This window comes from Mycteria americana, chromosome 1, assembly GCF_035582795.1.
Source record: "Mycteria americana isolate JAX WOST 10 ecotype Jacksonville Zoo and Gardens chromosome 1, USCA_MyAme_1.0, whole genome shotgun sequence".
Lineage (NCBI taxonomy): Eukaryota > Metazoa > Chordata > Aves > Ciconiiformes > Ciconiidae > Mycteria > Mycteria americana.
In genome coordinates, this window is record NC_134365.1 from 117901955 (window position 1) to 117925410 (window position 23456).

The 23456-nt window shown below is 40.9% G+C and overlaps 1 protein-coding gene and 1 long non-coding RNA gene across 2 annotated transcripts; one reads left to right on the forward strand and one right to left on the reverse strand.

The window, feature by feature from the left end:
• Nucleotides 1-424: 424 nt before the first annotated feature.
• On the reverse strand, nt 425-10963 carry LOC142404841 (uncharacterized). Its single transcript, XR_012773966.1, has 3 exons — nt 10863-10963; nt 10419-10481; nt 425-547 (listed from the first exon to the last, which is right to left on the reverse strand). It is a non-coding gene; the product is annotated as an uncharacterized LOC142404841 (long non-coding RNA).
• Nucleotides 10964-16942: 5979 nt separating this feature from the next.
• Nucleotides 16943-22040, forward strand: HEMK2 (HemK methyltransferase 2, ETF1 glutamine and histone H4 lysine). Its single transcript, XM_075517015.1, has 6 exons — nt 16943-17094; nt 18184-18273; nt 18912-19002; nt 19913-19996; nt 20699-20840; nt 21890-22040. The coding sequence occupies exons 1-6, from the start codon at nt 16952-16954 to the stop codon at nt 21994-21996; spliced, it is 657 nt and encodes a 218-aa protein (XP_075373130.1). The 5' UTR covers nt 16943-16951; the 3' UTR covers nt 21997-22040.
• The last annotated feature ends 1416 nt before the right edge of the window (nt 22041-23456 follow it).

The window sequence follows — 23456 nt, forward strand, 5'->3', positions numbered from 1 at the left end:
TTGTTTGTACTTTTCTATAATGAAAATGTAGTAAGAAAACTTTCAATAAAATGTTAACGTTTTAAAGAGTTTCATGGATTTTTGGGTGCAGCTTACGTTGCATGACAATAGTTCAAATGAAGGGTTTATAAAGTTATACATAGTGTGTGGAGAAAGATGGCTCTTCTCCTTCTCATTAAAAAGTGCTTTTGTCATAACACCAGTCCTTATAAAGTAACTGCATTTTGATGCTTTTTCTTCTCTTGGGAAAAACCACTTCTTCGCTTGCTCTGTCCACATCTGCACAGAGCCAGAAATTACATTGGAAATAAAACATTTAGTAGCTGGTTTATTTCTGTTTCTGGGGGTTTTTGCCTCTCCGACTGGCAGACCTGGGAACACTGGGAAGACATTGTGATCAATTGTTTATGGGAAAAAAAAATGCCTTACATCTTTCACTCGTTATCTTCCTAGTTGCTTAAAATACAGCAATTCCACAGCTTCTCATCCAATTTTCCTTAGCCAGAACACTGCTGGTAGGCAATGCAGGGCCTAGATTGGTAGAAAACTGAAATGAGAAAGTCACAAAGAATGGAAGACGATGAAGGATGCTGTGCAATTTGAAATTAAGTAAGATCTTGTCTCTTTAGCAAAACCATTTACAAACATGCCAGTAATGACTAAGGGTTCAGAACACAGTGGGGTTTTTGGGGGTTGGGTTTTTTTTTTTCCTATTCTAATGGGTGTCCCATTGCTTCTGAGTGAAGAGCAGCCAGCTTCACAAGACCTGCAGGGAGCCCGCTACCATCCCAGGTGGAACAGGGGCTCCACAGTGAAGCAAACCAGGCCAAGCCTGGCCTCTGGCTGCTACCAGCATGACACAGAACCGGGCTGACATTATTCAGCCTGCCGATGACTGGGGAATTCCTTTTTCCCTACTCCAGTTATGGAGTGCTGGAGATGCTCATGGTCGGATGAAGAATAAGCACCCTTGCCCAGGTACGACTTCTTATTGCGGCATTAGCAGCACGATAAATTTCAAATTTATCTTTAAATAAGATGTGTTGCACACAGCTATCTATTTGTGAGCAGTTTCGGGAGGAGGAACGCAGTCTAAGGCCCACTACATTTTCTCGTTCCGCCAGCATACCCCCGGTGCAGCGGGAGCCCCTCGGCCCACTTCTGTGCGCCCGAGAGACTGAGCTGGACTTCTTCAAAGAGAAGTGTAAACTTGTGCACTTTGTACCCTGCCAGCACTGAGTTTCACCCGAGAAATGACCCGCTTCATTCCCGCACCCCTCCTTCGGGTGCGCCGCTGTGCGCCGTGCTTCTTTCCAAGCACCACATGCAAGGCAAGAGGCAGCCTGCAAATCAAACGGGTATTTTTATAAAGGATGTTCCATACGCCCTATTTGAGGTTATACAGCTTCTGTTCTACAGGAGGGTGGTCTGCACTATAATAATTCGCCTCCTTGGCCTTTAAAGCCTTTAATTTGCAAAGAAAAGTGTCTTTGCTTAAATAAATTCTACAGACATTAACTGACACAGCTAAAGTATTCTAGGATGTCTTTCTACTCAAATTCCTGGTTTCTTGTTTGTTCACTTTTGGAGGGAAAAGGAAGTTTAGTTAGATCCAAATTTAACAGTAAGAAAGGCCTTTGACACCATGAAATATTTATGGCTGATTTCAGTCATGGGGTTTGTGTTGTTTCTTTGTTTTTCCAGAACTGCCAGTTCAAACAGCTGTAGAAAGGAGTATCATATCACTTATTTTTCTTCCTATTTGTTTCTATATCTGGAACTCTGGTGAAGTTCTTAGTGCTTGGAAAGGCAACTCTGGTTTATATACCATTATCAGGTGTATAAATATCACACCCTTAGCAGAGACAGACAAGGAAAAATGGTCTTCAGGAACAAACAGTAACATCAGCATTAACTAGAAAAATCTCATCTTCTAATTATAACTCCATATATGGCTATTTGTAAGGTCTTAGGCAAATCACATCTTCCCTCTGCCTCGTAATCTCCATCTATAAGCTAAGTGCAAGCTAAGTGCAAGAGTTAACTATGTGACAGGTGGGTATGGAAAAATAATTGATGAGCAAAAACCTCCCCACTCATTTTATACCTTCATAAAAGCATTGTTCTGATTTGCACCATTTCCAGTGAAAGGAGAATGAACAGTACTTTGAAGAATTACATCAAGACAAAATATTGTATTTGGCATTTAAGCTCAAAGTTGATAGCTGTTTTAGAAATGCCTGAACCAGACAGTCAATGCCAAATGCTACATTTTTCATATTCTGTAATATTCTTCAATAATTGCTCCAAGACCCATACAGAGAAAACAGCGCACAATGAAGGCTGTTACTAATACTTTGATCAAAGTCATATGATTTGCTTTTCTGATTTTTTAAAGTTTCAAAGCTGTTTTTGCTTTGTTTTCTGTTGTAAGAGTTCTCAATGCGAAGTACCACTTACATGTTCACCACAGCTCCTGAGGTTTGTACATGGGCTATGTAAGTACTAACAGTCAAGGTGGAGTAAATTTCCTGAGGATTAATGACCAGCTGGGAGGAGATGAAGGTCAGCAGCACAGCCAAGGATCATTAACCCAAGCTGGTCATTAATCTCAAGAATTTACCTCGTGCCAAGGTCAGTATTGTTATTTTAAGCTGGAAATGAAAAAAACATGGCCATGTGAATTTTTATTTGACAGATTTAACTGTAACATCTAATGTATTTTAGAAAAAATTAATTTTATTTGGGAGAATCACATTAGCTAATCAGACCACCAGCCCGCCTTTCAGTGTTTGACTAGTTTTGCTTTCTTTAACATATGCACTGGACTATGACAGGCAGAAAGGATTTATAACATTTTTCTTCCATGTGCAATTGCTGTGGACCTATTAAATAGTGGCCTTGTTTATGTATCTATTTACAAGTTTTGATTTCCATCCCAAATTTTATCTCCGAGAGCTTACTGACATCTCTCATAAAATATTTGTTTGACTGAACATCTGTTTGAGTTGTTAGAGTTTTGAAAGGGATGTTTCAAAAGATTGTTGTTTGTAAAGTGAGGGTATTATAGATAACTAGAGGGTGTCTACAACTTAGGGAGCATTTACTCCCTTTAGAAAGCAGTACTCCCTTTAGAAGAAAAATAAAATGGCAATTTTGCTATCTAACTAATATTCACATTTGCATTTATGGTCATCTAGTATTTAAATTAACACTGCCAATTAATCCTTTCTGTAGCTATTCATCCTATTTGTATGTCAGTACACATATGCTGGGCTTAAAACACTTTAGATTCTCCTGATTAGGAAGGATCCAGCCATCAGCTCAGCGCCATGCTTCATGAGGGCAGAGACCCCCCACACTACCCTGAAATAAGTCTCAAAAAAAGCAGGTGCTGCCAGTTCTTGTGTCTAGGCACCAAAGGTGCCCCAGGAGATCAAATGGCCCCCAACTCTTCTGGCACATTCCAATTTACCATTGATATAGGTGACAGTTGAAAAAAACATGTACAGACTCAGCAAAAGGAAAACAAATTGCAATTTATCTTATACGATACAAGAAATATTTAGATCTTTCTAAAGCAAATAACATTTTCCTTGTTTCAAGGTGGAGCTTGCCTTTTGTTTTATAATGTTTCTTCTTGCTAGAAAATTTGTCCCTGTGAGTTCCTCCTCAACATCTCAGCCTTTGCAGCTTTAAATCTCCACTCTTATTTCCCTCTCTGCTCCCAGATGGGGATTTGCTGATGAAAGGGACCAAATGGATCTTCAGTTGGAGTTCAGTCCTCCAAGTTTGCATGCAACTGTGCAACGGACGCAGATCCACACAGCTTTGACTACATTTGACCCAACTCACCACAGACCACAAAGTATTTTCCAATACTTCTTACAAACTTTAGCTCCACACTAAGAGACCAAAGCAAGAGTGTAATGTGCTACACAAAGAGAGCAGGAGTGACAAGGATCTGCCGCAGCAATTTTACTTGCTCAGCTATATCCTGTTTCCAGCTGAGGTCAATCTGCAATGCTTTAGAGCATGGCTCACCAACCAGGCACCTTGAAGATTTTAATACAATTCTAAATCACCTAATTTATTCTTACTGACATATGTTATGTCTCTACTTGTAACACATTTTTAGTATTTCCTTTAAAATATATTAACAGGTGTGCATGTGAAAAACGGAGGTTGTTGTTGCTGGACAAAGACTCAATTTGAGTGTAGTCCAATGAAAATTTTAACCATATTGTTACCATATTAGTTAACCATATTGTAACCAATGTTAACCATAGGTTACATTATGTAGCCTTACAAGCCAAAAAAAAAAAAAGTTCCCCAAATCTCACATTCCGATTGTAGATCAGACTAACTCAGCCAGAAAGAAGCTAATCTACAGGCTCCTCCCCACAATATATTTAGCTTCTTTCAATCATGCTTTTTTGTATCTCCTCCTTCTACTTTTCCTTAAAAAAAACAGGAAACATATTTAAAGAAAAGTCTTGATGTAAAGTTATTTGACAACCTGCATAACCCATGAAATACAGGATTGCTTCATTATTTATTAAGTGCTAGCAAATGTTTGTTGCTATGGAAAGCCATAGCAAATGTGGACTCCCATCCATAGTCCTTAGCATTTAACTAGACTATTTTGGTGGCAGTCTGATCTTGACTGCCTTGTACTGTGACGAAGTCCTTCATTATGGGCCAAATTTTGCTATTCTTTTTTTGACTGAACAATGTATGATTTCAGAAATTATTCTACTAAAATAGCCTTATGTGAATACCTGGGACCTGAACTTTTACAATGTATACTCATCAATCATCTAGAATATATGCAGCTATAGACAATATATATTTTGCATAACATTAGTGTCTTTTTCCTAACTCTGTCAAGATGCTTTATTTATAAAACCCTCAAGAAAATCTCTCCTCTGAGGTGCCTGATGACATATTCTATCCAGTACCTACTAAGCTTGCTACATCAACATCCAGCGTTTTGGTAGACAGCTGCCTACTCCCCCCCACCCCCCCGCTTTTGAAGCATGACTGTAATGGAGTATCAAATGTCATTATGAAAGACATTTCAAGGTTGTTTTGAAATTAAAATCCTTTTTAATATCTCTTTATTAGATTTTCATACTAAAATACACACAGGGAAAACTGCCACCCAAAACATAATTAAGTGCAGATTTTGTTTAGTTTCTTAATAGTCACACTTTCCTTTACTGGCTATATGAACACATTAAAATTGTCCAGGAAATAGTATAGATAAGCACATGCTGGCAAAATGTTCATAATATATCCAAACAAAAAGACAAAGAGAGACATAACATTTACAAATGCAAGAACCACAGCCTGCCTAAGCCGAGTATCAGTGTCAGTGTAATCAATATCCGCAGTGTCAGCCAGAACACGGTACACAAAGTCTTCTACAGGGAGGGTGGGTGTTTTCCCTGACATTTTTACAAGCATGTTGTATAATAAAGGACTCCCAAGCAAGTTTTCAGATGACAACTGGGAGGACCAGTTCTCTGGTGGAAGGACAAGAAGCAATGGACAGAAGTTGAAACAAGAGAGGTTCAGGCAGGATATAAAGAAAAACATTCTCGCCCTGAGGACAGTCAAGCAGTGGAATCAGTGAGGTTCGGCAGGCTTCATCTTTGGAGGGTTTCAAGACCTGCCTGGAGAAAGGCCTGAGCAGCCTGGTGTGATCCCAGAGATGGCCCTGCTTGGGGCAGGTGGTTGGACCAAAGACCTCCTGAAGCCCCTTCCCATCTGAGTGACTCTTTGATCCTATAACTAGAGGCTTTTTAATAGAAATAGATAAAAAGATAGAAAATATAATAATAGAAAAAATAGAAAAAGAAGAAAAAAAATAGAAAAAGATTAAAAAAAAAATCAGGTCAAACCTTCTTACAATGTTTGGTTGTTCTTAGGGAACAGTCCTTAAAGATGACTCAGTTCAAACTGAATCACTTTGCTTAGTGAGTTTCTCCTGGTACTCCTGGTGTAACCTGCTTCAGTGAGTCAACAGAAAATGACATTTTTTATACTAACGACTCTCAGTAGTCACTCTTAATGTAGAGTAACCCCATCAGAATTAAAACTAAGTGCATAATGTTTGAATAACCTGACCGTTCAATAAATCTTACTCTAAATGCCCATTTGCAGACAGCTGCTTTTCATTTGAAGCAAAAGGGTTAGCGTCTTTTCTTCCCTTTTCCTTAAATAAATTGCTTCAAACTGTTGGCTTCATTTACATATTTTGTAAATTAGTTCTATTACTTAATTATATACTGTGGAAAAAAAAATCTTTCTTGCCTTTAAGTTTTATGGGTTCCTGAGAACTCAAAGTTTCAATTTCTTCAGTTCATACAATGTAGTTTTCAGCATTCACTGCTTTAAAAGCTTCAATCACATTTTATCCTTACTCTCCCCTTCTCTAGCATTTAATCTATTCTCCAGAAAGTCAGTCTTTCCCTGGCTTCAACAGCTTTCCATCATCCATTTATGAGCTTCTTTACAAAACCAATACACAATAAATATGATTATATATGTATATAAAAATATATATATACATCATCATGTAACATATATTATGTATATACCATTTTTATATAATGCCATTATAGATGTATGTATGTTTATTATAGTATTTCCAATTTTATTTTCTCTCCTCTTCTAACCTAAGCTATTCCTATGCTACCTGTTGCATTTGTCAAAGAGATTTTCACTGGTTTTCCATGACAGTGATCAATTTTCTGGAAAGTGACAACAAATTTACTCTGAAATGTATATGGACAATTATAGTTGTTCTGTCCAGTTTTTCTGTCTTCTGTTTATGAACACTAGAGTAGCTATAACTCTGCTGAAGTCAACTGTTATAATAATTTAAAATATGTAAAGATTTAATCTGCTGTATTTATACCTACTCAGATGCCTATGATAAGCATGCCTACGATAATAACACCAAGATTGGTGTTTATTATAGTTTTTTCTAACACTGACTAATTTAAATAACCGACTGACTGTAGCGTTGCTGCTTCTCTATACAGTCCTGTACAATGTCAGAACTATTTCAAATAATTTCAGCACTTTGTCAACCTGTTTTTATCCTGGAAATTGAGCACATATTCTTTCATTTCCTTGTTAAATGTTCTCTAAGCCAAAAAGGAAGGTGTTATCTCTGGCTAGCTCATAGACTTTAATGTTCAATCAAACGAGGAGAGAAAGATTTAGCAACCAAAGAGCTTTCTTAAAGAGATGCAGGAAAAACTGTCCCTCTTGGGATAACTTCTGAATTTATTCAGTCACTTCTGCTTAGCTGTTCAGTAAGTTCTGTTTCACTCCAGTTCCAGTGGACTGACTCATATAGAAATTATCCACTATTCATGTAATGAAAGTGTCAGTTCAGCCTGAGTTCTGAAATAGGAGAGATTTTTCATCCTTTTTAGAACGTATCTGCTGAACATGTATCCTAGAAGATTTTTTTCTGTTGTATACAGCCTTGGGAGAAATGCCCTTCTAGCCAGTATGGTTTTCTCCTGTGTCACATTGCTCCCTGAAGATATATACATTTCATTGATAATGTAATTAAAAAACAATAAAAACCTCTGTATTATGTATGCATACATTCAAACCAGCTATTTCTCTGGCAAATTCCTTGACATGATCCTGCTGAGCCTGACCGCACTGCAATTTTGCTATTTGTAAGAGATTCCAAATCAACCCCTTACATCTTCCTGTAGGTGATGGTACGAGCTAAAATGTACACGGAATACAGCTACGTTTTAGACTATCACGAGCGCTGCTGACAGACTAACACGGTGATTAGAGTAATCCACATTATTTGCAACCTTTTCAAAAAGGACTCCTGATCTTTTATAATTGCCAAGAAGGAATATTGCCTTGTGACTGCACATCATTTTCCTGTTTTCTCTCTTCCTCTCTGAATTCTCCATTCAAAGTCTTTGGACACAAGAAAGCACACTCAAAACTAGCAGTCATGATAGAGACTTCTCTTCAGTATTTGGGCAGGCAGGAAGTAAGGGAATCTCTTATCTTGCTAGTTTGTTCATCAGAAACCAATGCAATAAAACATTTTTTAGCCTTATTTACCTCTAAAAACTAACAGTTTAAAATGGCAAGAAAAAGCAGAAATGCCCTGAAAACAGCTGAAGGAGCCAGTCTGCCTGCAGGCACTGCCTGTAGGTTCTTGGGGAAATCAGATATCATGCCTATCCACTGAAGGAGGCAATGTTGGTAACCCAGTTATAAAAGAAAGCTCTGCTACAACTCCACTGCTTGAGGTGTTGTGATTTAAGATGTAAATGTAAACTAAATTACTTGATCATTTGTGACTTAAAAATCCCAATTCCATTTTTTTGCATTAGCAGTAGGTTTTTCCTAGGTTTCTGGCCTACATCCAGTTAAAACAACTATATATGACTACTTACCTAAACATTCTCTTTCTGCTCAGTTGATTATGGTATTATTAATTTTCTCTCCCGAAGTGTTGAAATACTTTTGTACATTATTTAAAAGTTCCTTGCCTTCTCCCTGAGGTAGCTGCATTTCAATGATGAGTGATGTAATTCCTTCAATAGAATAGTCTGTAATTGGTTTGTAAAGTTTAGCATGCACTCTGGGATCTTTTCAGGAAGGGCTATGAACAAGTATCCATCATTCTTACTCTGTAATATGTCATCCTTGGACCTTTCCTTAGCAGGTCTAAAAATTCCACAGCTGTGTTTAAATATTACCATGCCACGGTATATTGAAGTAATGTCATGATGTAAGGGCAAGAATTGTCATCAGTCAGTAGGGAAGCAAGGAAGTGAAAACAGATTCAATCTATTCACCTTAGAAATACAAAAGAAAGAACAGTGTGTAAAAAACAGCATTGACTCATCCAAGAGTTATCTATGGAGAACAGGGAGTTGAAAAGTTTTATTGGAGCATAAACTCCAAGGCTTGGCTTTTGGTATGGTTAGGGAATTCAATAATATGATTAGAAAGGGAAATGTAATTGGGAAATGTGACACTTGGAAAAATAACTTAATTATCCAAAGACTAGAAATGAGTAATGTCCGAGTGTTCTCCACATCAACAGTAGCATAGTTCTTCACTTACTAGTCAGGGAAGCAGTAAAAAGATGATACTGCTTTTGACTTTGTTAAGTAATGAGTATGTTACTTCAAGGATGTCAAGGAAAATAACCTTACATGACTGACCATGGAATAATTTAATATAATTAAACAAAGGATAAACAAAGTAGGTCTGTAACTAAAACTCACTGTTCTAAAATGACAAGCTTTAATAATTAAGAGAATAATTGAATGAAAGAAATCAAACTATGGAAGGGATTTCAGGATGTGAATGTAAAAGAGGTCTTAATTCAGGTCAAAAGGGGATGAAAATATTTGATCGTGGTTAAAGGTAGAAGCATGGGAATGAATGCGTGCAGGAATAAGTTTCAAACCTAATTGGTTAAATAACCATCTCAAGCAAGATATTATGAATATGCAGAGCATCAAAAAGTAACAGAAAAAAAGACTGATCCATAAAAAAGTTATGTCTTAGAAGCTAAAAAATACAAAAAGTTATGTCTTAGAAGCTAAAAAATACAATGTAAAATAAGAATTGTTAAAATCAATTTGAAATAGTCTTAGTGAAGATATTAAAACACAGAGCAAAAAGGTTTGCATGTGTGTTCAAAAAGACAAGAAGGAAAGAAGCAGGATCTCTACCGTTAAGCAGGGATAACGATTAAAAACAACAGATGGATGACGATTTTGGCCATGATGGCAAAGGCAGTACATCTTGCTACATTACTGCAGTGTCTGTCTCCATTTTTAAATATGAAAAATGAAGCACAATGAATCTACTTAGACTCCCATGCAGCTTTTGATGTGATGTTACATGAAAAAGTATGAACTAAGCTGGAGATGATGGAATTGGCAGAGGAAACATGAGGTGAACAAGAAACTGAATAAAGGTTAGATAGTCATACATCATACTGAAAAGGAATAGTTATCAGGTTAAAAGTAAGTCACTAATGGTGACTTCCTGAAAGATCAGTCTTGGGGCTGGTTTTACTTAGTGTTTTTATCAATATCCTTGACATCATTCTGATGACAACACGGTCAGGAGACATCATGCAGGGGAAACAAAACAACAAGAACATGAGTAACAGGCATGCAAAGTGGACTAGTAAAAACAATAAAACGCTACGGAATTCTCACTTTGTAGTCAGTTATTTGGAAACCATTGAGGAAAAACTGAGGAAAACCAGCTGATCACAAAACGGCAAGAAACCACTTTTCTGAGGAAAATGCAAACATGATCCTGGGATGTATCAGGAAAGTTCCAGGAGAGATAATGAAGCCAGTAAATTCTGCAAAGCATCAGTAAGGCGTTACCTGGAGTATTTTGTACAAGTCACATTCAGGGTGAAGTCAGACTTGAATCCATACGCGGAAAGTCTAAAAGAGTGGTAAGAGAAATGAAAAGAATGTCTTATGACAGGAAACTTTTAAGAGCATGTCTTATTCAGTTAGGCAAAACAAAGGCTGATGAGAGGCTTCCTTTGTCTACAAATCCATCAAACAAAAACTATGAAAAGAACCGCTTACGCTTACATACTTGCCAGAAGACTGAGTATAAAACCTATCACCACTGCATTTAGGGTGGGAATTATAAGGTTTCTACTCATTACAGCACTAAGTGTTATAATAGCTTTTCATTAGAAATAGTGATGGCAAGAAACCTAGCTACTTTTAGGAAGATACTTGCTCAGTTTAAGAAAGAGATTATATGATGTGGTTGCCTGCTGGACTACATAGGTAAAGAGATTTCCTCCAGACCTCCCTTAGCAGTTCTGTCCTTGCAGTGATCCTGGTGGCTCCACTTCCTCAGATGCACCAAAACAGGAGTATTCACGAGTCCAGCAGAGGCCTACGTCTCTTCCAGGATGCGGAGGACCAGACACAGCCATGAAATGTTTGAGAAGTTTACGTTGGAGACCTCTGAGGGCTGACAGGCAGCTAGGAAGTCACCGGTTAAGCATCACAGTATGACAGGAACAGCACTGAATTTCAAATGGGATAGAGCCATACAGCTTAGTTAGTGTAAACAAATGGTTATGATTCCTGTCAAGAACAATTTTTCATCTCCATAAAGCCTAGTTTAATAACATGGCACAGGCACCACTGAAAACGGGAATATTAGCTTTCCAACAATTTCCCAAAATTGAAATAGAATCTGTTTTGGCAAAAACAGTACAGTTGTCTACCAAGAAAAACATTTTAGGTAGTTATATAAGCAATAAAAATAAATGTTTTATAAAATTCACCCAGAAGGACTTATAAGTATTAAAAAAACCAATAATAATTAACCAGATTTCATGAAGTATGAAACAGCCAAAAATAACAATCAGTACAGCTGAAGATGGTGAAGTCATTTCTTCTACTGCACTCCAAAGCCTGACCACCTGTAGAGATTAAAAAATATGTCCAAAGAATTAATTTTCCTAATATGGACACAGTGCAAAATTCTGTCTCTTAACATGACTTCATTTTACCAAAGTAATGGAATTTTATGCAAACTTAATATGTTTTACAAGTACTTGTTCCTCTGGCGCAGAAGTAAATCATTGGGAAGACGGACGAAATGAAGGAGTATCTGCTGGGTTTCCTTTTGCATTTAAAAAAATGGTATTGTCTCCAGCCAGGCTCCTGCTCACTTCTGCCCCCTGAAGCAGCCTATCTTGCTCCACTGATGATGGAGGTAATTCAGGAAGAGCAGACATTGTTAACCTCTGTCAGAACCCGCCATTCTGACACAAAAGTGATAATCCTACTCTGCATCAGCCATGGGATTTCCAGTAAAGGAAACCATTAGTGTCTTCTCACAGGCTAAGATCTCATTTAGTCTGTATGCAGACACCATGCTGAAAGGCAGAATAACTTCTTCTATCAGAAGAGGTTCAGGAAAGAATACAATAAGGACATAAATTAGGAGGCAACAATGGTTAATTTTGTTGGTGAAATGAAGGTTGAGATGGGTTATGACACCACTTCATATGGGGGAATAAATTAAAAGAAAGTCACTTTTTAAACTAAAAGGTAATACTAGTACAAGATCAGCTCCACGAATAAATTTATTCCCGAAATTGAAGTTTTCTGGACCTCTGAGTTTCTAGAATTGCTTCACATGCTAGACAGTGGAGCAAGGAACCTAAACTGTTTTAAGATAAAGCTTGATGGTTTCATTTCTATGATCCTTGAGTTAAAATCTCCTCTTTGGATCTCTGATTATTAATCTCTGGATATCTGATTGCATTGACTTACCCCAAAAGATTGGACATAAAGGACATTTGCTTACTACTGGCTTATCATAATTCTTTGTATGAATTTCTGGTGTATTAGGTATGATTCTCCATAATTTCTGCTGGCTACTTGAAAAGGCATTGGCTTTGAGGCTAAAGAGTAGCACGTTGATTTTACTCGGAAACGTTGAAGGTGGGCCACAGCTAAAGGCAGCTGTAAGGCAGGATGCACTACTACTGAATTTTCAGCTGAGTCTTCCAGATACCTGGCTGGTGAGCTGGTGTCCAGCACTTGGGTCAGATAACACCAGTCACCACATCTGTAGTGAGAGTGGAATTGTCCCCTGCTGTAAGAGTCACGGGCATTCAGTTTTTGCTGATCTTTTTTTTGTCTGTAGTGTGCAGGCATAGTCCTTTCTCTAAGGATTTACCCAAACAAATTTCCTGTTACTGCAGCACTAAATATACTGATGACATCTTTTTTTCCTCACATGGGTATGTGGGATAGATGTTCTATGAACTTTCAGGACAAAGTATCTATTTCACAGTTCTTTGCAACAGAGGGTAAAGGGTGAGACCCCCCCATAAAGCAGGAACTCCCTTTCTGTGTTTTCCTATATTCCCATGCAAAGCTGACCTGGGTACAGAAATAAACAGAATAAACCTAGCTTAAAAATGAGTTAGCTGCATTTATGAACTATGAGCTGCTCAAAAATCAAGTTGTTCTTCTGTAGGAATGGAAGATACCATCTGTTTTACAGAGGCCATTTACAGTTCCAAGTGAAAAATAGAAATTGGTTATCTTTCCCTAGTTCCAGCGCCGAAAATGCAGGCTAGCAAACAAGACACACCTCAATCCTTAAATGTACTTAAGGCAAGAAAGATTAATCTACTGGATTAGTCATGTTCTTTTTCTTTTCCTTCTTTTCCCAGAACTGATGTTCTTTGAAATTATTGTAACGTTTTAAGATTCTGGCCTGTTTATTAGCATCACCCTTTTCCTTCATTGACCTAGACATTTATCTCACTCTCAGAATTTGAGCGTTCAGTGCATTAATAATTGAACACAGACGTCTCATGGGAGTTAGAGCTCGTACCCCTCTCTCTCCTGCTTTTCATCAGAATTTGTTTGTTCATTTCTGTTTTGTTGTGCAGAGCAGATTATTAATCTGGTCTTTCCTCTGGAATTTATCCTCAATTCTCAGCTTTGCAGATCCTCATTTTCATTTGAATTTGGGAGTTCATAGGGTTGGACCTAAGGATGCTGTCAAGTGTCGCTGGCAAAGAATCACAGAAACATATTCTTTCCTCACTGGAAAAAAAGAGCTTGATTTGAGTATCGATGCAAGCCTTTCCCCTGCATGCTTCACTATATAGAACCGCCACACAGAAACTTCCTCAGCACCTCTTTTGTTTGGCTTCCTGCTAACTTGCTGTGCAAAGGTGGTACTTCTCATGATGGAAAATCAATTTATTTGGGACGCTGACGCAAAAATAATAAGCAAAAGTATCAGGTCCCTTCCACATCAAGCCTCAAGGACGGCCAGGTCACCTACTGTGGGGATCACTATGCTCACCTAAACTCACCTTTCCCGACTAGCGAAGATTTGTCATGTGGATCAATTAAATCAGCATGGTGAAACCTGACGTAGGAATTTCACTGGAAATGGCTGTTCCCACTGGCAGTTAACACTGGCACTCCACAGACATGTATGTTAGAGAGTGTTTGGATAGTTTAGAGCTTAATGGTGGTGATGATAGGGTGGAGTGTCTATGGGTAAGAATCAGGGGGAAGGCCAACAAGGCAGATATTGTGGTGGGAGTCTGTTACAGACCACCCAACCAGGATGAGGAGACAGATGAACCATTCCATAAGCAGCTGGGAGAAGTGTCACAATTGCTAACCCTTGTTCTTGTGGGGGACTTCAACCTACCGGATGTCTGCTGGAAATACAATACAGCAGAGAGGAAACAGTCTAGGAGGTTCCTGGAGTGTGTGGCAGATAACTTCCTGACACAGCTGGTGAGTGAGCCAACGAGGGAAGGTGCCCCGCTGGACCTCTTGTTCACGAACAGAGAAGGACTTGTGAGTGATGTGATGGTTGGAGGCTGTCTTGGGCAGAGTGATCATGAAATGATAGAGTTTCTGATTCTTGGAGAAGCAACAAGGGGGGTCAGCAGAACTGCCACCTTAGACTTCCGGAGGGCGGACTTCAGCCTGTTTAGGAGACTGGTCAACAGAGTCCCCTGGGAGGCAGCCCTAAAGGGCAAAGGAGTCCAGGAAGGCTGGACATTCTTCAAGGAGGAAGCCCTAAAGGCACAAGAGCGGGCTGTCCCCAGGTGCCGAAAGACGAGCCGGTGGGGAAGAAGACCAGCCTGGCTGAATAGAGAGCTCTGACTCGAACTCGGAAAAAAGAGGAAAGTCTACGACCTCTGGAAGAAGGGGCAGGCAAGTCAAGAGGACTGCAAAGGTGTAGCAAGGCTGTGCAGGGAGAAAATTAGAAGGGCCAAAGCTGAGCTAGAGCTCAATCTGGCTGCTGCTGTAAAAGACAACAAAAAATACTTCTTCAAATACATTAGCAGCAGAAGGAGAGATAAGGAGACTCTCCAGCCTCTAGTAGGCGGGGGAGGGAACACAGTGACCAAGGATGAGGAAAAGGCTGAGGTACTTAATGCCTTCTTTGCCTCAGTCTTTAATAGCAGGGCCAATTGTTCTCTGGGTACCCAGCCCCTGGAGTTGGAAGATAGGGACGGGGACCAGAATGGAGCCCCCATAATCCAGGGGGAAATGGTTAGTGACCTGCTGCACCACTTAGACACTCACAAGTCTATGGGGCCTGATGAGATCCACCCGAGAGTACTGAAGGAACTGGCAGATGTGCTCACCAAGCCCCTTTCTATCATTTACCAGCAGTCCTGGCTAACTGGGGAGGTCCCAGTTGACTGGAGGTTAGCGAATCTGACACCCGTCTACAAGAAGGGCCGGAAGGAGGATCCAGGGAACTACAGGCCTGTCAGCCTGACCTCTGTACTGGGGAAGGTTATGGAGCAGATCATCCTGAGTGCTATCACACAGCACGTAGAGGATAACCAAGGGATCAGGCCCAGTCAGCATGGGTTTAGGAAAGGGAGGTCCTGCTTGACTAACCTGATCTCCTTCTACGACAAGGTGACCCGCCTAGTGGATGAGGGAAAGGCTGTGGATGTTGTCTACCTAGACATTAGTAAAGCCCTTGACACCATTTCCCACAGCATTCTCCTGGAGAACCTGGCTGCTCATGGCTTGGACAGGTGTACTCTTCACTGGGTGAAGAACTGGCTGGATGGCCGGGCCCAAAGAGTGGTGGTGAATGGAGTTTACTCCAGTTGGCGGCCGGTCACAAGTGGTGTCCCCCAGGGCTCTGTGTTGGGGCCAGTCCTGTTTAATATCTTTATCAATGACCTGGATGAAGGGATCGAGTGCACCCTCAGTAAGTTTGCAGATGACACCAAGTTGTGTGGGAGTGTTGATCTGCTTGAGGGTAGGAAGGCTCTGCAGAGGGACCTGGACAGGCTGGATCGATGGGCCAAGGCCAATTGTATGGGGTTCAACAAGGCCAAGTGCAAGGTCCTGCACTTGGGTCACAACAACCCCATGCAACACTACAGTTCCAGGGAAGAGTGGCTGGAAAGCTGCCCAGCAGAGAAGGACCTGGGGGTGTTGGTTGACAGCTGGCTGAATATGAGCCAGCAGTGTGCCCAGGTGGCCCAGAAAGCCAATGGCATCCTGGCTTGTATCAAAAATAGCATGGCCAGCAGGACTAGGGAAATTATTGTCCCCTTGTACTTGGTAGTGGTGAAGCCACACCTCGAATACTGTGTTCAGTTTTGGGCCCCTCACTACAAGAGAGACATTGAGGTGCTGGAGCGTGTCCAGAGAAGGGCAAGGAAGCTGGTGAAGGGTCTGGAGCAGAAGTCTTGTGAGGAGCGGCTGAGGGAACTGGGGTTGTTCAGCCTGGAGAAAAGGAGGCTGAGGGGAGACCTTATCGCTCTCTACAACTCCCTGAAAGGAGGCTGTAGTGAGGTGGGGGTCAGTCTCTTCTCCCAGGTAACAAGTGATAGGACAAGAGGAAATGGCCTCAAGTTGCGCCAGGGGAGGTTTAGATTGGATATTGGGAAATTTTACTTCACTGAAAGGGTTGTCAAGCACTGGAAGACGCTGCCCAGGGAAGTGGTTGAGTCACCATCCCTGGAGGTATTTAAAAGACGTTTGGATGAGGTGCTTAGGGACATGGTGTAGTGGTGGTCTTGGTAGTGTTAGGTTTACGGTTGGACTTGATGATCTTAAAGGTCTTTTCCAACCTATACGATTCCGTGATTCCGTGACAGCGACGCCGAAGGTGACACCGCGCGGCCAGCGACCGTTAGCGCCGCACGAGGGCCGGGGCCCTCCCATTGGCGGTGTCGGTGGCGCGCGTGCCCTGGCGCGCCCCCGCCTCCCTGCGGCCGCGGCAGCCCCGCGCAGCGCGGCCCTTCCTCTCCTGGCCTCCGCGCGCCGCGAAGAGCCCTTGGCCCCGCCCCCTTCCCCCGCCGCGTCGCCAGGACGGGTGGGCGTGCCTGCGCATGCGCGCCGCGGGGCGGGAAGGGATGGCGCTGCCCTCGCTCCCTACCCCGCGGTACGACCACGTGGGGCCGCACGGCCCGTTCCGGGACGTGTACGAGCCGGCCGAGGACACCTTCCTGCTGCTGGATGCCCTGGAGCAGGACGCGGCCCGCCTGCGGGAGGCTCGGTGGGCGCGGCGCGGAAGGGCGTGGGAGCAGCCCTCGGCAGCCGCCAGTTGGGCGGGGGGGCGGGGCCACGGCGTGCCGCCGGGGGGGCGGGGCTAACGCTTCCCGCGCGGGGAGGGGGGAGGGGGGGCGCTGCCCCCTCCCTCGGGCCCGCGGTTTCTAAAGGCTGGGGAGGGGGCGTCGAGCCCCGCGGCCGCTTGTCCGCAGGGCGTGGGGCCCCGAGCCGCTAATGGGGTTCCAGGCCCTGGCGGGCGGGGGGAGGCGGTGCCCCCCCTGAGCTGCCCCCTGGGTCGGGCGGCTGGCTGAGGGGAGGGCGGCGGTGCAGAGCCCGCGTCTCTCCTCGGGGCGGCTTCGGCCCCCGCTTGTGGGCCGTAGGGTGGCAGGTTGGAGGGTGATTGCACGAGCAGCTGTGCAGAGGGCTGATCCTTGTTTTGTTGGCAGCAGCGCGCATTTGAATGTGGTAAAGTGTCCGTGTTTCAGCCCTGAGGAAGCTGCCGGAGCTGTCTAGCTGCTAGGGTCGCTGCCCCGTGTCAGTGGCTGTCATCTCCACAGCTGCCAACATAACTATAAACGCTATAGGAATCGCCCAAGGAGTTAATCTTATGCGTGATTATTTTGAAATTGCCTGCCACTGCTGTTTGTCCAGAGCTAGCTGAAACTCTCCTGAGGTATTCTGCGTGTGAGGCCTGCTTTCGTTGTGGGGCTTTGTGGTCATCTTCCAAAACTTCTGTTGGAGTTCAATCTTGCTGCAATAAATGTGTCATAAATGCTGTAGAAACGTAGCCTGTGCTGTTGAGATTGTGTAGTTAATGGAAACTTTAATGGTAGGCACGGGGGAAACAGGTGTTTCCCGAAGTGGCTTGTGCTAACCAGGAATTGTCTGTATGGGCACAAGTAGACCTGGCAGCCATTACGAAACAGAGGACATGATGTGGGCTTTGAGGGCCTTAGGATCAGCAAGTATCTCAGCCTGTTTGGGAGGAGGGCACTCCGGCAGCAGGTTTCATGATGCTGTCTCGACTAATTCTGTGTCTGTTGCAGGTGCTCTTACATGTTAGAAATAAAAGTCATCCAGAGTTTTCTCTCTTTAGAGTTGAGGTCTGCCTTGAAATAGGATCTGGATCTGGTGTGGTTTCAACATTTCTAGCTTCTTCCATTATTGGATCCAGTGCACTGTACATGTAAGTATAATAGCACTTACTTAAACTGTTGCATGCAATAATAAAGAATACTTCACCCTCATATATATACTTTCCATTTTCATATTTTAAAAACTATTCTTTTCACAAATAAATATTAGCTCAATTCTACAGATATGGAAATCAAAACAAAGGGAGCCTAAACTATTTACTTCAGGTTATGTAACAATTAAGTCATCGTGTGACTAAATTCCATTTTCCCACTTCTTAGACAAATTGCTAAGCTTACACTTGTGTTTGCTGGGTTGAATCCTAAATTTTAGCCACTGACTAGTCTTACTGAGATCTGATGACATGACATTAGTTACCTGGGTGTTGTCAGTAACTGAATTTTATTAGAGACTTGTATGCATATATATTTATGCAGAGCTAGTATTGAAAAGGAAATCCTATACTTCAGCTTTCAGACAGTCATTAAAACTTCCAGTGTAGTGTTGAGTGGTTTAGCTGCTGATAGATTGTGTGTATTTTACTGGCTATTTTTTGCTATTTCCTTGCAAAGTAAAGGATGCTGGAAAAGATATTTTTATTGAGAGTACATAAATTAGCATGTGGTTCACAGGTTTAAACTTCCAGATACAGTAGCCAGTAACTTACACTTCTTAATATTTTGCTTTTAGATGTACAGATATCAACCCGATGGCAGCTTACTGTACACTAGAGACAGCTCTGGTTAACAATGTTCACCTCCAGCCAGTCATTACTGACTTGGTAAGATAGATGTTTCAATAATATCTTCTTTATAGTTTTTGTAATTTTTTTTAATACTACTAGAGATACTGAAAAGTAACCATAAAGTCTAGAACAAACATTCTCTTAATAAACACAGATGAAAAAAAAGAAAAAACCAAAATGCCAAAGTGTTTCTGAAAGAAGGGAAAAACAAACTACTCAAGCTCTAAAATTAAAACTTAAGCTTTAAAAATTAATTGCATTAATTTAAAAAATAAATTCTGTAGATATAGTTTGGAAAATGCTGCACACAGAACTCTGCAGTGACCTACCATAGCCCTTCGTCTAATGCTACACAGTTCTTGGTTCTCAGCTCTTTCTGATTTAATTAGGAACCCCATATGTTGTTACTTTTTGTTTCTTACAAAATTTGATATGGAGAAGAGCTTAAGGTTCTCATCTCTTTAGCAAGACATTTGTTTCACATACCCTGAATATATATGTTTATAAAAGATGGCGATGATAGGCAACAATAAATGTCATCTAAAATGGATGAACAACTGCTTATACTTAAGAACCGAACTGCAGTTGTCACAGATTGGTCATTTTGGGTAACAAGTGTTAACCGATGATAAATTCAAAATTCTTTTATATCTAACTCAAATTCTGAACTGGGCAAGAATAAAGTACTGCCTTTGTGTCCACATATGTGTCTCTTGCTCTTCTACATCCCATACATAACATAGTCTTAAGACTATTGAAATTGTTCTGCTGTGTAGGGGTACTTCTTGATGCTTCTCTTGCACATAGAAAGTAAAGTTTAGTGTTGCTGAGTCAGACTGAAATGCTCGGAATATGTAACTATGTAACTGTATTTTTACAAAATGTTTGCATTCTTGATGTTTCAAAAAAAAAAAAGTAACAAAAGAATCATCAACTTCATCTATAGGTCAAAGGACTGTCTCCAAGATTAAATGGGAAGGTTGATCTACTGCTATTTAATCCACCATACGTGGTAACACCTTCTGAAGAGGTAGGAAAAATTTGAAATACACAATAAAAATGGTATTTCTACTATCAGAGGAGAGCTGGCAAATCAAATAAGCTCTGGTATGAAAAACTGTAGGGGTTTTTTTAAATAGTAAAGGATGTTGTAGGACCAGCACTGTCGTAACAGTGCTTCTAACCAGCACTGTTTTAGTGAAAATTATTTACTAGAGCTGGGAATATGGATTTCTAGCTGCTGCTTCTCAATACCTAGTTTCTCCATCAAGTATAAACCATGTCAGACTTCTATATAGAATACCTTAGCATGCCGAACAGAAGACATTCAATGGAAAATGCATTTGTTCCCTGCAAAATAAAGATCCTCTGCTTCCGCAGACTCTCACGCTCAGAACTGGACCCAGTAACACTTAAAGGGTTTACTGGCCACCTTCCATTTGGCAAGCAAGCTCATAAAACATTACAAGAAAATACATACAAATCATGTGACAAAATGTAGCTCTCTTAATTCAGTTTTAAGAATAGAACTTGAAACAAAAGTAGTATGTTCATTGTGTAGGAAATAGTTTTTAAATAATTTTGCTGCATAAACTAATCTGCTGAATCAAAGGTGTCAGATTTCTAATGGCAGACACTTAAAGGTAGAGATTATGGTGAAGTTTCTCTTGTAAGTACCACTGACACTTCTATCATTTTGTATTAAGACAGTTTTTGCTTTCATTCTTCCTAGGTGGAAAGCCACGGAATAGAGGCATCCTGGGCTGGTGGCAAAAAGGGCAGAGAAGTAATGGATAGAGTTTTTCCTTTAGTACCAGACCTACTTTCACCAGGAGGATTATTCTACTTGGTCACAATTAAAGAAAATAATCCAGGTGAATGCTTTCCTTGGACCCTTAAATGTGCCAAATGAGATTTAACTCTGTATTAATGAAAATGTTGATCACAGCAATGTTCTGTAAGTTATCACACTTCAGTAAACAAGAAAAAGTAGTACATAACATCAGTTGAAGCTAACGTGGTGATAGCAACTAACTGAAGATTGACAGCATGTACTGAAATTCATATAGGTGTTCTAGGTCATTTTTTAGAAATGCTACAGACAGCTAGAGTGTATCTGCATGCTTCATACAAACCATGGCATCTCTGTGGACTCTTGTGCTTCTCATCTTTCAAGTTTGTGTGGGTGTCTAATCTACAGAATGACTTTTACATAACCTGATACCTCTTAGAATCCTTTCTCTGAACTCATGCCTGTGCATCCAGTGTATGGTGAGCTAGACCAAAAATATAAGCAAATTTACCAAAACTAAGAGCTCTCTAGGCTAGTTTGGAAATATGGTAATATCTAGGTCTTGAGCCTAGCAGCTCTGCAAGACTTCGGTTCCAAGTCTGAAAGGTGACTGTAAATCTTCTGAACTAAGTTACAAAGCCAGGCCAACCCTTTTTCATGAAAGAGAATGGCATTGTAACCTTAAAAGGCAAAAGCTTTTAGTTGGAAATGTGAGGTCTTTCATTTTAACATGTGTAGAGAAAAGATTCAGACTTGCTCCTTCCAATCTAATACTTAACAGCTATATGTTAGTAAGTAGTTTCAAGAAGAAAGATTATTTTTTCACACCTGATTGATTAGGCAGCTTTTGGGAGGAGGTGCTACAAATTTCAGTTTCTCTTACAAATTAGCTTCATAATTGAATTGTTCGTTGCTATTAGTAATACCAAAATACAGAACTTCCATTCGTAAATTGTAAACTATTTGTTCTTGGTGGAAGACCACTTTGCATAAAAATTACTGTCTGAAAGAGTAAGAGGACACAGTTTATAATCTTTGCTTTACAGCTTATCTTTGGTAGGTGCTTTAGCACTGCCTCTTATAGCTGATTTCTATATAAACTCGGTTGTAACACTGCACTTTCAATTGCAGATGAAATTCTGGAAACAATGAAGAAATGTGGCTTAGAAGGCACACGAGTACTTTCCAGGCAAGCAGGACAAGAGATGCTTACTATCCTCAAATTTAGGAAGTCTTGATAACTGCCCTTAACGTTCCAGATACTAGGCACGCGGAAAGTTGAACACAGTACTGAAGCCAAGATTTTCACCCTCTTACGGTGTATCCTCACTTCCTGATTACTGCAGTGAAACTGATCAAGACTCTGTATTTTTATTCGGGGTGTTAATCAGCTATTATCTGTTGTCAGAGGTACAGTTGTCCTCTGCCTATCTGCAGGACAGTTGTGGGGGAACTGTGAAATAACCTAACTTGTTGCATTTGCACTTAAGCACTAAAGGCTTTTCCTTCTATAAATAGGTATTTGTACATTTGTCATTGTGGCTTATTAAAATAATGTACTTGATATAATTCTCCCTGTTTTAATAGCTAGTCTATACCTATGCTGGCTGTAAATAATTATTTGGAATCAGTGTTACTCATTTTTGATGTAGTATCAGGCACTGTTTCGGGTCTAAGGCACAGTTATTGAGTTTGTTTCTATAGTAAGGAAAGAGTGTACTTCTGAAGAGAAAGATGCAGTAAGTGTATCTGAAGAGCTGGGAGGAAGGCAAGCTATTACTCTCCTTAAGTCTTCTGGACAAAATATTGTGGTGATTGTGCTCCCTTTTATGCCATTTTACAAGGAGGGTACTACTGTGGAGATGTAGATTAGATGAAGAGTTCTCATCATGAAAAGGTGTTAAGGGGGGGGAAGCATATGCTATTAAAAAGGCTAGGTAGCTGAAAACAAACAATGACTATAAGTAGAGAAGTGGAACAAAAGTCCTCTCTCAAAATCACTATCCAAAATAGGAAGCTATTTCCTGACCACCAGACCCTGATGAAGAGCTTTCCTCTGCAGCTTCCTCCCCCTTCCAGTGCCCGCAGAAGGTTCTAATACCACGTTGTCCCAGCAGCATTATGAGATGTGCTGTGCAGTGGGCACATGCAGCACAAAGGTAGAGACCATTCAGGTATGCTGCACCACTAGCCCTGTCTGGGTGAATGCTTTCAAAGAAACTGACCTTTAAGGGTTTGTGTCAACAGAAATTTTAAGTGATGTTATGGTAAACCATTAGCTAGATTTTTTTATGGGGAGTAAGGTCCAAGGTTTTTTTGTAGGGTGCTGAAGCACTGAAAAGACTATTCCGTTTAAGACTTCAGAACTAAACTTAAGACTCTATACCTACCCAACTTGTATAAACATTAAAAGTTCTTCCATGTTTTGATCTGACCACCCAAAAAACTTCTGTAGGAGATTGAAAAAAGGAGTTTTTGGACAGGCAGAATAACACATAAGAAGGGTAGGTACTGTTTGCAGAAACATGTGACTGCAAACCTAGCTAGACTATTTGAGGTGTTTTACCACAATGGATGTGAGAAGCTGCTTTTGACTGATACAGGTCAAAAGTCAACTTACAGTGGTCTGGCATAAAACTTGTTCCTTATACCATCCTGAAGAAAACACAAAAAGGATTGGATAGCAGGAAGTATGCAG